The 17,882-nt window shown below is 42.3% G+C and overlaps 1 protein-coding gene across 1 annotated transcript in view; it reads right to left on the bottom strand.

Annotated features, from left to right (window-relative positions):
• Nucleotides 1–17,882, bottom strand: part of PTPRM (protein tyrosine phosphatase receptor type M) — a 750,850-nt gene that overhangs the window by 142,794 nt on the left and 590,174 nt on the right. The window contains exons 16-18 of the mRNA XM_089894939.1: nt 9,333–9,484; nt 5,638–5,712; nt 507–694 (exon numbers count right to left, since the gene is read on the bottom strand). Coding sequence (XP_089751065.1) covers nt 507–694; nt 5,638–5,712; nt 9,333–9,484 — 415 coding nt within the window. The remainder of the gene's footprint in view (nt 1–506; nt 695–5,637; nt 5,713–9,332; nt 9,485–17,882) is intronic.

Consider the following 17,882-nt stretch of genomic DNA (forward strand, 5'->3'; position numbering starts at 1 on the left):
CTGCACTGGATCCCAGGACAGCGACCTGCTCCCTGGGCTGGCGGGACGGTGACAGCTGTCACTGCCGTGACACTAGCCGGTCCCTCTACTGCCATCTCATCTCCATGCAAGACATTGCTGGTTGGTCTACAACTGTTCTAGGTGGACAGCTTCTTCCAGAGATAACCCTCAAAATTATTGGGATTTAACATCAGACTTTATTATAGGAAAAGCCAGGAAAGGTGGTGAGGAATGGGGAAGAGAGCCTGGCAGGCCTCTGTTTTCATGGCGTATTTATGCAGAATAAAGAAAAAGGTGAAGAAGTGTTTCTCCTCTTTTCATTTAAGGTAGGACATCCCCCCGGTGGTTAAGTCTCACCGCTGGATGGAAATGGATCCAGGGATGAAACAGCTGTTGCCTTCCTGGCGGCCTCGTGGGCCCCACCTGCTAGGGGAGATGTCGCACAGCCCCCGGGCGCCGCGCCCAGGCGGGCGGAGGGGGAGCCCAGGTGCGGGGTGCGTGCTCACCTCGTACTCCTCCTTAAAGCCGTAGCCCTCCGCACACTTCATCTGCGTGATGTGCTGAAGCAGGTCGGCCACCCGGATGGCAGGGTGCAGCTGCCCCGTCTGGTAGGGCACGTCGGCCGGCTCGCGCTTCTTGTACGTGTGGGGCTGCACCAAGCTGCTGGTGTCACTGGCCATCGTGTGCGTCTCGTCTGGGAAAAGAAGGCCGTGGAAAAAATGAGGGGAGCCAGCAGCTACAACGGGGTCACCGAGAATCTAAGAAGAGGCTGCTGACATCCCCTCAACCTACGGCTGCCACGATCCCCGTGATGGCTCAGCAAAAAAGAAAAGTTAAGTGTCTAGAGATTTCAGTGGGGTTGGCAATACTAGTAGGGATGAGGCAGGAATCTTTGTTTTTACAAAGCAGTCCAAACGATCTCTTGCTTTCCCAAAGCTAGTTGGTAAGAATCCTTTAGCCTTCGGGGGCTAAAGTTCATCGAAGTTTCAGTCTGAAACTTCATCAAGGCCTGGTGCAAAACCAGTCTTGTGCTCTTCCGAAGATTCGTGAACTCATTTGTATGATGATGGAAATCAACTCTGTATGAATGTTCTGTGAGCAAAGAAAAAGTGCACAAGATGGGTTGGCTTACAAAGCTAGCAATGAAAACGTGGACATGATACATGAGATCCAAGATAACTGGGGGGGCGGGAGGGGGAGAGAAAGGAACCTGGTTGGATAAGTCACTTCGCATGCTCCAGGATCAGAAAGCTGGACAGGATACGGTGGGCCAACACAGCACTCATGGGATGATCTACAGGAGCTAACATGCAGGCCAACGCACAGCAGAACCAGCTGGCTTTGTTCTACAGAGAAGACACCCCCCCCGCCCATTCCCTCCACACCTTCTCCATGGGGCGGGCGCATGGGGGAACTTACCATTTATAGGCACTTTTAAGAAGATACATATCAGGAGAAAAGAGGAGGAGAAAAAGGAAACAGGGCATAAGCAATAGTACTGCGTGAATAAGTACAGGTAGTTTTTATTTTGTGTTTTAATTTTACAGTTAAGTTTTCTATTCATAGGTGGTCAGAGGGCAGCGCCTCATTTCTCCCATCACCTTAGGATGGAGGTGTTTAATTTAAGCACTCAATAAGAAAAGGAGGTTAAAATAGTATCATAATTGCTTTTCATCCCCCATGAACCAAGTAATGACTAAATAAGTCTTAGTTGTGCTCCATACATTTTCTCACTTAAATTTCTTGAACAAGTCAACCAAATTGTATTACAGAATTAATGTCAGAATTTGGTCAAATAAGCCTAAAGAGGCTATATTTTAATGGAAGACTCCTAGTAAATTAGATTAATGAACTGCAGAAATTGTAGCTATTAAAAAATGTCTTATGCGGGAAGGTGCTATTAGGTTAAGGGTTCCACATTGTACAGGTTAGCTCATTCTAATGCTGAATCCCCTCAGCCATTTTACAACTGAGGGTCTGTCTCATCAAAATATAATGAGAAAGTCACTTAAACTGAGAACATTAAATCAAAATTGGTTTCAGGCATAAAGAGTGAAAACATATAAGAAAAGATAAGTTCAATTAAAAAAATGACCAGATTGTTTATCAATAGGGAATTCAGCTATGGGTTTTTGTTTGTTTGTTTAAACTGAGAAGTTCAGCTCCAAAGGAGATTTAGTTCAAGGGCGCTTGGTGAGCTGGGCCTGGCTTTGAAACCTCACTCCTATCTGCATTGCAAAGCACCTGGGATGCATGGTATGAAGGGTGGCACACAGGTGTGTAGCTATGTGCTGCTGCTGAAATGGTACCTGGATCACTACAAGGTGGCTAAAGACACAAAGACAAAATAAAAAAGGTGGTAAGTTGATTTTATGATTGTTTTTTTCATTTGGATTTGCTTTGAAATTTAGAAATTCTTATGTTCCCATCTACTAGAACAGTTGCAAATAAACCGGGACATTTTCACATCGGATTTGCTTGTTGGCAACTGCCAAGCTCACGATGTAGGGGAGGCTCCCTCCTGAAGCCCTGAATCCCTGGAGCTTTCAGCTGCTCCAGCAGGAAGTTCTGCTCTTTATACTCAAGTACATGGAACATTAATTAGTTTCCCCTCTGTGCCTCTCGTTCTCTCAGTTTTGCACCTTTAGGGATGAACGTAATTAAATGCCCTCCACTGTGGACTGACCTTCTACACCTCCCCAAATGAATCATGTGGGTCTTCCATGTGGATCCACTGGCAACCTCACAGTGCTCTGATCCCAGGGCGAGGCATTCTTGGAAGTTTTAAGTCCACAGAGCAGTCACCACTGTATGTATCACCCCCACTGCACTACGATATCTTGACCTCATTATTATGTGGACACGTCTTAAAGCATTTAAACACTACCAGATCATCTAAGAAAAGAACACTATTACTGAGAACATAGCTGCCGACGAGGAAACTGAAGGTTTCTGGTGTGATATCTGTTTTGAAATTGGGTCACCTAAACTAGCAGAAAATCTTGATTCCACCAAAATTAGTGATCCATCAGTTTCCTCTGACTTCTTCAAAAAGAATGATTACTGATAAAATATATCATTTGTCACCAACTTCCTATACTTGTTAAAAGTTACCCACCCACAATTTTTAATTAAAAATTATGGCTAAGAGGAAATCAGAAATAAAGCTACTCACTAAAAGTTCCGATGGTTTTCTAAGAACTGAGAATTCATTCTACCTACATTCTTTAACAAACTGTCTCGAATTTTCAATGAACCAGCTGAAAAATCTTGAATTGAAATGGATGCTGCTTTTGAGGTAGGCGATGGTCCTACCTCGCTATCCATCTATCCATCTATCTAGCTATCTATTTTTTTTTTTTTTGCAAGAAAATGATATAAAGGCATGCTAAAGCTTTATACATTAGGGCTGGGCACCTTAGCCTGTGAGAATAAAAGGCACTCGAGGATTTAATTGTGCTAAGCTGTGAGTCACAACAAAACACATCTTCCTGTCTTAGCGTAAATTAAAATAGCACTATTCCCCAAAAGTGCCAGGGTAGATGTACAGCATATCTTCATTGCATGGTTTCAAGTGATAACCTATGTAACATATGGATTCACCTTCGCACCGAGTGACGTGGAAGGGACAGTCCCCAAGCACCGCCATTTGTCACATTGGCGTGTTGGTACCAGCTCAACACGGTAACAGTTATTTGTTGATCTGGCTGACTTATTTTTCACAATGTGCATCATTTTTGCTATCTGAATTGTCTGTTCAAGTGACTCTCTCTCTGTAGAGAAGCCTAACCAACTTTAAAAGATGTCATTAGTGTTCGTAATAACAAAGCCCCAACTTTAAAAGATGGTATTTGTTTAATAAGCTTATCTAAATCCTGCTGTGAAATCTGAACATTTTCTTCCCTCTGACAATGCACATCTCAGCCCTCCCCACTCATAGCTTCCCCCAAGGTCAGAACACCTACTAGAGGAATTGCGGAATGAATGCCAGGCACACAAAGAAATCGCAAATTTCCCATCAAGAGATTCTGCAAATGTCATCTGCATTTAGATTGCGTTGTTCAGGCACCTAAGATTAGCCTGTGCCCCTCACTTATGAAAAGGATAAAAATGCAGCTTTCTTTCCCTTACGGTCAGGATTAAAAGGTGGCAGCTTTAGTGGGGTTTGTTTATTAGTCCTCAAAATGACGCAAATTCAAAACGTCTGCTTTAGATCCATTCTTCAACTTCTGTCTGAGTTCATTTTTTCCTCAAGCAACAAACTTGCTTAATCAAGCCCAGAAAACACCATAAGGGGGAAAAAAACCCCAACACCCTCTACATAAAAATCATAACAACTTAAGAGAAAAGAGAAGCACAGGGGGAAAAATTATGTTGCCAAGATATAAACCCTTGTAAAGAGAGTTAGGAAGCGGGACTGGCACAGCTGAGGATGGAGCTCTGGCTGCGAGGGGTGGTTATACACCTTGAAGTCATCTGTGTTGTGCTCCTTTTCTGTAAGGTTAGTAGTACTGATAGAGAGAGAACATAGCCGGGTACGCTCGGGCTACGGTCTCAAAGGCAACAGCAGCTCATGCTTGTTTGGTTCTATCACGGCCAGGTAATGCCATTTCTCCTCACCCTTCTTATATCTGGACAAATGGGATTTTTTTTCTTTAAGCCCCCGCTGGGAATATTTCCTACTTTCACTGCATTCTGTCCCATGGGGGCTAACATTTTGTTTCATTTCCGGCGCCTCCGGCACATAATAAACCACGTGATTCTGAAGCGTCAGCCTGTCGTTCTGCTGTTGAGGTCAGCGGCTCCTTTGAAATCCCACTGTGTGACAGACATCTGAAATGCTGGGGGTGCCCTGGGTAGCTCCGAGGAGGGGGAGGGGGCCAAAGCTCTACTGTGACGATTTTTCTGCATAACATTTGGCAGAATTAGAAAAATGCTATTTTTGAAACTGCTGTTTTCAGTGCTTAGCAATAAGTGAAAATAATAAGAAGCTATTTTCACGTTTATGACTGTCACCACTTTGGACAGACTTTAGGTCTTGCAAGTACACAGCTGAGTGATGACAAACTGTGTTTTTCCTTGGGATCAAAGCTGACTTTTAATTCTGAACCTGGACAGGGAGAGCGCTGGAGCCGGGGGGATCGTTCATTAGAACCTTTTGGTATCATTCCCAACACACACATGGCAAACCCTTCTTATCAATGGAGATCATTTAAAGAAAGTCTTTTTATTATCTATGCCCACCCCCAACCCCTCCAGGCCATCCACCACCCCCATGTCCGGGTTATGATCCTCGCATCAAACTGCCGTCTCCTACAGAGTGGCCACTGACTTTAGAAATTACTCCTGTAATAAACTGTGATAAAGGGAAATGTTCTCACCTAAAATTGCAGTTGGCACAAATGGGTCTGCCATACATCATAAGCAGGTCAATGCAGAGAAAGTAAAAAGAGAAAGAACAGTAAATGACTGATGAAAGGCCCCCCCAGTTTTCCCGCAGAAAGCCACAGAAAGCATCGGGTTACAACACTTCAAACACGCTAAGCTCCTAAAGCAACCTGGGCAGCAAAGTGAGCCCTGGGTGATTCTGACTGCTCAGGGTTTATGAAGAGATGAAACAACGGAAAGCTATGTTACCTGGGTAGTAGGAATTAGGCACCGATGTGCTCAGGGTGTTCGTTTTCATGGTAAAGGACGATGGTGAAGACACAGCTGTAAATAAGAGAAAAGGCATGTCAGTGGGGGCAGAGAAGCAACACCAGAAAATATGGCCCTGAGGTCACTCCTGGGGAAACGACACTGGGTAGACTGTTGACCAAAGAAACAACAGAGGTTTACCCGAGTCTGTGCAGTAAATACTATCAGTCTCCACTGTCTCTGTGGGGAGTTACTTGTACTTTAGAGGACACGCCCCCTTTCATCACTGAAAAGATTTTCTGATCCCACAAATGAAGGAAAAAAACCCACAACCACAGCTGCCATTTTGGATTAAGGAATTCATTAATTTCCCTTTTGACTTCTAGCCTTTGCTTGCAGAATTTTACTACCACACTGAACTGATTTTTACAACTAAGTATGAGAGTGTTTCTACACATGGCTTCTGGAGAACATTCTGAATGTCAATGCTTCTGTACTTTGCTAAATCCTCACCCTGCTCCTGTTCTGGATACTGAGAGAGCTTTTCACAATGCTACGATCTGTTTTATGAAAAATAAAGATGATGCTCCCTGTGTACTATATTTAATGTGAAAGCTGCATGCCTACACGTTGTCTTATCCGGCCTTTAAATCCTTGTAAACATGCTTATTTTTCTTTGAAATCTTCCTCTGAAACACTCGAGATTTAACTACAACACCTTCTCTTCCCCCTGTCATTAAGAGGTAGAGTCAATCCCATCCAATTTATCTGATTCCGTTGAAAGTGGATATTTCCTATTTTTAAAGTTTAACTCTCTTCAACGTCTTAATTGATGAGTGCTTTAAAAACACTTTAATTTCATTAAAGTGCAAGGATAAATTATTTGAATGTGCTCAAGTGCTCAAGCTGGTTAGATCTAAGTCTAAATTTTAACTCCTCTGATGTGGTTATACGGTTTATTTGATGCTGAGTTCCCGATCAGGACACTAATACCCACTTACATGGCTGGTTTATGGGCGGCTCTACCAAATCCCTGTGGTTATTGCATGTCAGCTTTATCCTGATGACACGTTAATATATTTTCACTCTCTTGGAGCAGTTCCCTTCAGACAATGATTTTACCTGTGTTTATATTTTTCAAGTATAGAATTAGCAAACGACAGAACCAGAACCCAGGCTGCCTGTCAGTTATATTTTTCTAAAATAGAGAAGTATCACATTTATAATGCATGTTTATGATAAGCTGCCAGGAAGAAAGAGAGCAGTTGATAAAAAACAAGGACAAAACCCCGAGTACCTATAAAACATGCCAGGGGTCAGGGAGCATAATATAATGCCTATGACCTGCTGACATTTTTATTTGTTTTGTAATAATGTGCAAAGCAGATACAAAATAACTATGTTTATTTTCACCTTTAAAAACATATTTTACACCCCTTTTTTGTATAAGAATTAAACCCATACCCACTATCCATATCTACTCTCCCCCCTTTTAGGTACGACTCCCATTTGCTTTGGTGGATGGATTACTCCCCATTCTTATAAACGTGCTCAGGCTTATTTTTAAATTCTCCAACCTCAGTTTTCTCACCATCTCATTCCTAAAAACTACTTGCTTCCCAATCCTAAAAGATCTCAAACACATCCAGGCTTGGAGTAGGTCTGGGCTAGAAGCCTAGTGGTCTAATGAACACTTTTCATGAAAATTTCCTTCTCCAGTAACTGCTCTTTTAATTTAAAGGCATTTAGAGAGTATGACGATGACAAAGTTTACCATTAGGGTCACTGCCCGTGGATGGGATTGGATGAGACCTACCCATTGTTCAGAGAGCGGGAGGACAGTGGAACGCCTCGTGCCGTGCTTCCTCCATTGGCTTTACCGATGGAAGCATCAAATAACGCCTCCTGGCGGGTGAGCCCCGGAAGCTGTGTCCCCACTGCTGCAGCAGCCCCCTCTACACGGGCAGTTTTGGATTTCCACAGACACATTCATTTTTTAAAAAGTCAATGCCAAATTGAATAACCTGTCCAGAGGCAAATACCTCCTGTTGCTCAAACTTCAAAAGCCTAGAAACTACCAATGTAGGTTTCTGCTCTTTGGGTAGGCAATTCCAAGTAAATTTATTCGTGAGGAATTTCACCATGAAATAGAAGATGTGGAACAGTGATGGGTTATCATGGAAAGAGCGAGCATGTATCCGCGTGGTCCCTTCCACACTGTTGGTCAAGAAATAACTGCTCTGACAAAAATTCTCATCTTGTCTGTGGTGGGAAGGACTCGCCCCCCTCCCCCCCAATGCATCCTAAGTTTCTTTATTTTGGCAGTTAAACGCATTGCATACCTTTAAATGGAAAATATATTTGCTACAAAAAAGCAGAGAAAATTGTACGAAAAAAAGGGATGGAATTTGTGGTAAACTGAAGTACCCCAGATTCTGCCACCTACACTGAAAATGACATGAAAGGGCAAAGGACAATGACCACGGTTGAGGAGTGTGTCCTGCCCGCCGGGGTGAGAACCATGTCTGCTGAAGTCCCGCACCAGTGGGCCAGGGCTGCATGTGGATAAATAAACGTAAGGCCTCTAACTGGGATAAGGTGGACAATAGTAGCCACTGTGAACAGAAAGGAACACGCCTTTCCACGAAGCCTTGCTGAATGTAGGGGAAAGGCAGGTGTGGGAGAAGGGTGCTGACCACAGCAGGTGTGATCAGAGAGGGTGGGGGGCCGGGGGAGATGCAGATCCCAACAGCCCAGGTGGGTGGTCAGGACAGGAGCGTACACCTCCTGCACTGGGATCAGCCCTCTCGCACCAGAGACCGTGTGTCTGTGATTCTCCCAATCCCCAGCCTTAACTTTATTACTATTGGTGACAGCTGTCCTTTATCCATCCGCAAGCCGTCCAGCATCCTGGTTGCACAGCCAGGGTCGGCAGCAGCCTTTGGGCATGGATTTCACACGTTAAAGAAACCTCTGACCTTGAACCTGTCAGCGCTGTGAACCACATCATTAGGCACAGGACACGGGATTGACTTTTGGTCCCCAAGAAGATCACCAGGGACACGGCAACTGCACTTTTTGTATTCATACAATCCGTGTAATTGCTGGCTTCCTAAAATAACGCCTTGTACCTGGATGGCAGGTGGCAGCATGGAAGGTATTAGCTGATCTCCGTTTACCCACCTGGTGTGAAACATAAGCCTTCTGAAGTGGAAATACAATTTAGCTTATTAATTGCCACTAACAGCCCTATAATAAAGGCAGAACTTGTCAGCTAAACAAATAAACAATTAGCTTGTTACTGCCATTTAGTGAACTGCTTTATAACGGGCTTCCCCCGAGTGACTGCACACCTGCCTCGCTTACAAACAGGAGCTGCATAACAACAGGGATGGTGAGAAGCAGGTGCCTTCCTCTGGGTGAGGAGGGAAGCCTCCGTGTCACTGCTCTCGGGTCTTTACAGAAACGTGGCCGTGGCCGCCCGTGCTGTCTGCTTTGGTCCCGTCACCCCGCCCACATCACCGTTCCTAAGCAACCGTGGCACGTGGGGACGTGTCCAGGATCATCTGAAGGGACTGGAGAAACCAACAGGGCCTAAGAATTCTCTGGGAGGTTTTGTTTCGTAAGCCCCAGCACCACGTGGAATCCTGGAAACCTGAGAGCTGCCCTGAGGGCAGGCCCCGCACAGCACTCACATCTCCCGTTGAGGTTGTGCGTGTCCATGAAGGAGAAGGCCTCGTCGCAGCTGGTGCCCTGCTCCGCGTAGCTCTTGTCCATGGAGCTCACCATCACCGTCATTTCCTGCCGCGTGCTGCTCATCGTCTCCTTCCGCTTCCTGGCCAGTTTCCTTGGGACAGAGAGTTCATTATGCAGACATGCGTGAGGATGGAAAAGGTGCACTGACCAACGCTCGGGAATCACTTGTATGGAATTAATGGTATTCATCCATAACAGTGTCTCATGATGCCTTCTAGATGGCAGGTTCTCTGCCAGCTGCAGACATGCAGAGGAGACCCATCTCCTGCCTGTCCTCAGAAAAACCCCCTCAGGCCAAAAGGCACATGAAAAGATGCTCAACGTCGCTAATTATTAGAGACATGCAAATCAAAACTACAACAAGTTATCACCTCAAACCGGTCGGAACGGTCATCATCAAAAAGTCTACAAACAGTAAATGCTGGAGAGGGTGTGGAGAAAAGGGAACCCTCCTACACCACTGGTGGGAATGTAAGTTGATGCAGCCACTATGGAGAACAATATGGAGGTTCCTTAAAAAAACTAAAAATAGAGCTACCATACGATCCAGCAAACCCACTCCGGGGCAGATATCCAGAGAAAACCATAATTCAAAAAGATACGTGTACCCCAGTGTTCATAGCAGCACTGTTTATAATAGCCAAGAAATGGAAGCAACCTAAGTGTCCATCGACAGAGGAATGGATAAAGAAAATGTGATACATATATACAATGGAACACTACTCAGCCGTTAAAAAAAAGAATGAAATAATTCCATTTGCAGCAACATAGATGGACCTAGAGTTTATCATACTGAGTGAAGTAAGTCAGATGAGAAAGACAAATATCTTATAATATCACTTATATATGGAGTCTAAAAAAATGATGCAAATGAACTTATTTACAAAACAGACACAGACAGTTCAGATATACACACTACTATATGTAAAATAAACAACAAACTGTACAGCACAGGGAAACATACCCAATATTTTGCAATAACCTATATGGGAAAAGAATCTGAAAAAGTATACATATATATCTGAATCACTTGGATGTACATCTGAAACTAACAACATTGTAAATCAACCGTACTTCAATTTAAAAAAAAACCCTCAGTCATGTTAGGAACGTACAGCCTAAACATTACCTTACACTTCTCCTACTATGAGCTAAAGTAAAAGGGCCAATGACCCTAGTACAATGCAGTCATAATATACTTACTGATAGGCTTCTACAGTTACTAACTTTGCACTAAATTATTCCTGACATGCCATATTCAGGGTCCAGGAGTAGATCCCCCTAGTAGATATTCATCATAAAAAACCGAAATAATCCAAGCAGTGAATCTAAGGGGCGCCCTGCAGAACCAAAGAACAACCCAGGCGAGGTGTGAAGACAGCATCGCTGGAGTGTGCGTGGGACGGGAGGAGGCTGTGAGGCAGCCTGCATGGACAGAGGCCTCTGAGGGGCATCTGCCAAATCTCAGATGGCTGTGACACTGGACCGAACCCCAAATGAACCCAAAGTAGCTCCCCATCAAGGCTGGTCAACAGGGCAGAAGGTAAAAAAAGTCAAGTTGTCGACTTCCCTGCCAAGTTTTGCAGAGGGGTGAGTCCTCAGGCTCCCTCCCTGGGTGAAAGAGATGCAAAAAGGCCCTGGAAGGCAGAGAGAGTTCCAGTTCTTTTGGAGACAGAGTTTAACCCTGGCCTTTCTATCATGCTCATTAACCACCAGAAGCTCATAATCTTAAGTTACAGAGACCTGGACAAAACCCAAAAAAACCTAAGGGAAACTGACATTCGAACACACAGATAAAACACATTTTTATAGCTCTTACTACCAGAGGTTGTTTGATGCACCCAGGACAGACAAGAAGAGAATTAGAGATGCTTAAGAAGAAGGTATAAAGCAAGAAGCTTTAAGAAGACGAGAGCACCGTAATACTGAAAATATAATGCCCTAAATATTCTAATTTTGCTTAAGCACTTAGCATGTACACAAGAAAACGGCAGCTGTTTCTAGCAAATCATCTTGACTCTGATGAACCTAGGACACAGCAGAATTGAAAATGAGCTGCATGATCAAAATCACCCCCGTATTAGGTGATTATTAATGCAGTGTAAGACACTGACAACATTAGACCATATGGATAAACTTTATTTTCATTTCCAAATGCCACATAATCCAAATGCTTTCTTGCCCGTAGTTATAATAATCTTTTGATTTCATACTTGGAAGGCAGAAGGGTTTCATTAATAAGTTGTCCCCTTTTTTTTTTTTTTTTTAGATGTTGGGGGTAGGAGTTTATTAATTAATTTATTTATTTTTGCTGCGTTGGGTCTTCGTTTCTGTGCGAGGGCTTTCTCTAGTTGTGGCAAGCAGAGGCCACTCTTCATCACGGTGCGTGGGTCTCTCACTATCGCAGCCTCTCTTGTTGCGGAGCACAGGCTCCAGACGCGCAGGCTCAGTAGTTGTGGCTCACAGGCCTAGTTGCTCCGTGGCATGTGGGATCCTCCCAGACCAGGGCTCGAACCCGTGTCCCCTGCATTAGCAGGCAGATTCTCAACCACTGTGCCACCAGGGAAGCCCTAGTTGCCCCTTTTTTATTGCCAAAAGTTGTTGGAAAAAAAAGATACATTTTTAAACAGAAAAATGAAAATGATCTATAACTTCTGTGACAGTGCTGAAGTTGTAAAGACGGGAATGTATAATAAAACTTGAGCAGCCACTGTGGAGAACAGTATGGAGGCTCCTTAAAAAACTAAAAACAGAGCTACCATATGATCCAGCGATCCCACTCCTGGGCATACATCTGGAGAAAACTATAATTCAAAAAGATACATGCACCCCAATGTTCATAGCAGCACTATTCACAATAGCCAAGACATGGAAGCAACCTAAGTGTCCACTGACGGATGAATGGATAAAGACGTCGTACATATATACAATGGAATATTACTCAGCCATAAAAAAGAATCAAGTAATGCCATTTGCAGCAACATGGATGGACCTCAAGACTGTAACACTAAGTGAAGTAAGCCAGACAGAGAAAGACAAATATCATATGATATCACTTATATGCGGGATCTAAAAAAACGATGCAAATGAACTCATTTACAAAACAGAAATAGACCCACATCCATAGAAAACAAACTTATGGTTACCAAAGGGGAAGAGAGGGAGGGATAAATTAGGAGTTTGGGATTAACAGATACACACTACTATATATAAAATAGATAACCAACAAGGACCTACTGTACAGCACAGGGAACAATACTCAATATCTTGTAATAACCTATAAGGGAAAAGAATCTGAAAAAGAATATATATTCTTATATATATTCATATATATATAATACATATATATAAAAAACTGAATTGCTTTGTTGTACACCTGAAACTAACAAAGCATTGTAAGTCAACTATATCTCAATAAAAATTTAAAAAATATGCATTTACAAAAAAAGTTGTAAAGGTTTTGAAAAGGAAGCTGGCATGTCTCCCCTGGGTGCCAGCGTGCAGATGCTGGTCATCTTCTCCAGAGCCCCCTTTTCTCCAGCCAAACACGCTAGTCTAAGGGGCAGAATCTAGGCTTGGATGTTCTCCACAGGTGTTCTGGATAGAGGTAGCACTGGCTCCAGACCCACTGCTGCAGTTACAACAGTACATTTGCTCTCCACTTCTGTGTCTGCCAGCTCACTGGAAAAGCATTCTTAAGCCAGGTCTCCCCAGGAGCACTAAAGTGGAGGACCGAGATAATTAGCATCATCATTCAGGCAAAACGTCCCCCCTTTGCTGGAATTTCTTTAATTTGCTTTGGACTGAGTTATGCAGATAATTGCCCCAATATTTTCTTCTGTTTTGCCTATGAAGAGAGACATAGTCAAGTTCGCCAGACTTCCCTCTTCGTCTTCTCTTGCTTGTGTTTCTCTAATCCTTACAGGTTAGGAAATGACAGTGAAAGTGCTTCTCACTGCTGGTGGGAGGTGGTGGTGGAGGGCGGATGTGTGCTCCAATAAAAGCCAAGCTTGTACTGGAAAGATCTTTCTCCTCTCTAATCCTCCGTGTGTGAACTAATTTCAGTGATGTCATGCTACACACTCCACTGCTGATCTTCCTTAAGCACAAAAGAAGCCCATTAAGGACTCATGAGAACCTGCTCAAATCCAGCAGAGGTCCAGCTGGAGACCCACAGCTTTAGGCTCACGTCCGTTAAGCACATACTCTGTGTCCGTGAACCTTCAAAACATGGCTCCCATGTCCTCAGCAAGCCTTCCTGCATTAACCTCACCCTTTGACCACAGACACAAATGTCTCACTGGGGGCCAGCCAGGCAGGTACTGCAAGGGAGTGAAGCGGGTCTAAGGCAATAAGGAGTGGTGGGCACTGGAGAAATGGAAGGGGAGACAGCCTCTCAGCTCCAGGGGGTGGATGCCCCATAAGGGTCCCCGAAATTGTAAATTGCAGGAGAAACCAGAAATCCAGATTTTATAGGAACTGTCTGAATTCTAAGTATTGTCAAATAATTCAAATTAAAAATTTAAAAGACTATGTAGCCCAAACAAAGCATGTTTGTGGACACTTCTGCTCTCCACTAATACAGCACTTAGAAACTTAATTGTGTTGGAAGGGAGGGGAGTGGAAACTGACATATAATACGTAACTACTGTATGGCAGTGCTCTGCAAGTGTTCTCTCATTTAATCCTAGTAACCTGGTAAGAGCTATTTTTACTTCTTATTTTATAGATGGAGGAACTGAGTCTCAAGGACTTAAGTAAGTTGTCCAAATGGTGGAGCTGGAATTGCACCCCAGATCTCTCTTGACCCCAAAGGTACCCATTCTAGAACAATGTGCTGTATCTAGTAAAGTATTTCATTAATTTACATTCTCTTACAAGTTTACATTACAATTATCACCAAGTTGCTTTCAAACGTGAATACTCTATCACCTCATAACTAAATATTATGAATTGAAAAAAGTAGGATTAATTTACTAGCACCTAGCCAACGCTTTACACAAAGCAGGTGGTATTAAATACGCTTGTTAATTGAATTAACAATTGTCACACCAAAGCATTAGAAAAGACAGTTTTTCTGCAACCTCCTAATCAAAAGTAGCTTGCTTGGTCACGGAGGTTTTGAGTCATTGCTTGGGATTTTTGATTTGTCCTCATGCACAGCTAAATGCTATAGTCCATAATTACAGATGGTTGAGGAAGGGTAGATTTAGAATTGGGAGTTGGAAATAAGTGTGGATAAATTGAAATTTATTCTCTCTCTTTTTCTCCTATCTATTTCTCTTTTGGACTTTGTGTTTCAGATCTATATTTTATATTTTAAAGAAAACTTTAAAAACTGTCAGAAAAATATTGTGAACTTAATGAAATAGTGCTTTGTGCAGGAAAACTGAAGTGGAGGCAATTTTCTTTGCAATCTTATCTAAAGGCACAAGTAAATTTATTTTCCATTTTGATTTTTAAACAAATGGTTTGCTTGAGATATTTCAATCTCAAATCTCTAATTTGGATTGAATGAATCTCAAAGACCCTTAGTAACAACAACAACTAAAAATGTTCCTACCAACACCTAAAAATGGAGCATAAAAAATTAGAGAGAGGACTTTCGGTTTATGGTCGGGCACGTAAGGAGCTTGGAGGTCATCACTCTGTCCTAACAACAAGTAAAAAGCTAAAGAGACAGAAAATCAACAACTCCTTCTAACTTGTCAGATAACTGAGGTCACAGGGCCAACCAGTGCCCCCCAAATTACAGAGACAAACAGGCGGATACAGAGAATCACAACTCACCAGAGCAGAAACCCATGAGCAGAAATCTGTGTGAGAATCATCACTGGGGTAGATAAATCTAAACTAGAATTGAATTATTGGAGGGTCAGTGTGGACAAGTCTGAGACTTAAAAACTCCAAGGACGTCCAGACTTAGGGGTACCCTACACCTTTTTGAATTTTATCTCCAGGAACCCTAACTCATTCTCCAAGTAAAGACTGGAGGAAAAAATTGGGCTTCCAGCAGGAGGAGGGGGGAAAGTAGACATTTTGAAATACACCCAGAGCATTCTGTGCTTTTTAAAAGGGCTTGCCCTCAAGAATACTATTTTACTAGATGGTTGAGGAAGGCAGAGCCTGTTGGGGCAAGGAAAATATCCAAATCCAGCTGTCTCCAGCCATCCTGTCCACCCAAGGTGAGGGCACTGAAGGACCTGTGCAGGTCACAGCTCAGGGACACAAGTTCACTAACAGGTTGAGACCCAATCATAGGTCACCTCCTCTCCCCCAACACCTTACTATCACATTACTAAAGACCTATTTGCAGAAGTCTTTTTCCCCTGGTACATCAAGTCTGGACATCAGTAAAAAATTACAATGCATACTAAAAGGCAAAAAACACAGTTTAGAGACAGAGGAAGCATTGGAATAAGGCTCATATGGGAGGGATGTTGGCATTATCAGACTGGGAATTTAAAATAACTATGAGTCATAGGCTAAAGGTTCTAATAGAAAAACTAGACAACATGCAAGAACAGATGGAAAACAAAAGCAGAGAGATGAAAAATTCTAAGAATCAGAAAGAAATGCTAGAGATAAAAAAAAAAAAAACCTGCAACAAAAACAAAGGATGCCTTTCGTGGGCTCATTAGGAGAACGGACACAGCTGAGGAATGTTTCTCTGAGCCAGAGGATATGACAATAGAAACTTCCAAAACAAAAAAGCAAAGGGAAAAAAAGGCTGTAAAACAAGATAACAGTATATCCTGAAACTTTGGGACAACTAAAAAAGGTGTAACATGTGTATAGTGAGAAACCAGAAGGAGAAAGGAAGAAAGAGAAGTCACTATTTCTATTATCCAAAGAAACAGTGACTGAGAATTTTCCCCAGTTAATGTCAGACATCAAAACAAAGACCTGAGAAGCTCAAAGAACACCAAGAAGGATAAATACCAGCAATTCTACACCTAGCGTATTCAAACTTCAGAAAGTCAAAGACAAAGAAAAAATGTTGAAACAAGCCCAAGGGGAAAAATAAACCCTACTTATAGAGTAGCAAAGATAAGAATTACACCTGACTTCTTCTCAGAAACCATGCAAGCAAAAAGAGAGTGGAGTGAAATATTTAAACTGTTGAGAGAAAAATACCACCAACTTAGAATTCTGTACCCTGTGAAATTAGCCTTCAAAACTGAAGGAAAAATAAACTTTCTCAGACAGAAATTGAGGATATCCTGTGATAAACCATAATGGAAAAGAATATATAAAGAAATGTATATATGTGTATAACTGAATCAGTTTACTGTACAGCAGAAATTAATGCAATATTGTAAATCAACTATACTTCAATAAAAAATAAATAAAAGAAATAGAGGGAATTTGTGGCCAGCAGACCTGCCTTGCAAGAAATCTTAAAAGAAGTTCCTCAGCAAGAAGGAAAATGACATAGGTCAGAAGGAGAGCTACATTAAGAAGAGGATTAGAGAAGGAATAAATGAAAGTGAAATAAAAACTTTTATTTTGCTTACTCTTAATTGATCTAACAAATAACAGTTTGTTCAAAATAATAACAGCGACAATATTGTTGATGGTTATAGTTTATGTATGAGTGAAGTGAATGATAGAATGAATCAAAGGACATGGCGGAGGAATTAGGCATATTTCATTATTCTAAAGTACTTACACTAACTGTGATGCACTATAGTGTTATTTGCAAGTGGACTTGATTTGGTTGTAAATGTTTATTGCTAACTTTAGGCAAGACCTGACTAATATGTTGTTAGAAGAAAACCACTTTAAAAATAAAGATACATGTAGATTAAAAGTAAAGGGATGCAGGGACCTCCCTGGTGGTGCAGTGGTTAAGGCTCCAAGCTCCCAATGCAGGGGACCCAGCTTCGATCCCTGGTCAGGGAACTAGAGCCCACATGCATGCCACAACTAAGAGTTCGCATGCCACAACTAAGGAGCACACATGCTGCAACTAAGACCCGGTGCAACCAAATAAATAAATAAATAAAATATTAAAAGAAAGAAAACAGTGTTTGCTTTAAAAAAAAAAAAAAAGTAAAGGGATGGAGAAAGTTATAACCTGCTAAGAGTAATCAAAAGAAAGCAGGAGTAGCTTTTTAAATTTCAGACAAAGCAAATGTCAAAGCAAGGAAAGTTATCTGGGGTAAGAAGGGCATTAGGTAACGATAAAGGGGTCAATTCTCAAGAAGACATAACAATCCTTAATGTGTATGTGCCCAAAAACAGAGCATCAAACTATGTGAAAAAGAAAAACTGGATAGAACTGCAAGAAGAAATAGATGATTCCACTACTATCATTGGAGACTTCAACACCTCTCGACCAGAAATGGACAGATTCATAAGGCAGATAATGAGTAAGGACATAGCTGAACTCAAAAGCATCATCAATCAACCTGATATATCAATAACTGACATCTATAGAATACTTCATCCGACAATACTGGAACACATATTCAAGTTTACAGAGA

This window comes from Delphinapterus leucas, chromosome 14 (genome assembly GCF_059928025.1).
Source record: "Delphinapterus leucas isolate spDelLeu-1000000601 "Yukka" chromosome 14, BTC_Dleu_Yukka2, whole genome shotgun sequence".
Classification (NCBI taxonomy): domain Eukaryota; kingdom Metazoa; phylum Chordata; class Mammalia; order Artiodactyla; family Monodontidae; genus Delphinapterus; species Delphinapterus leucas.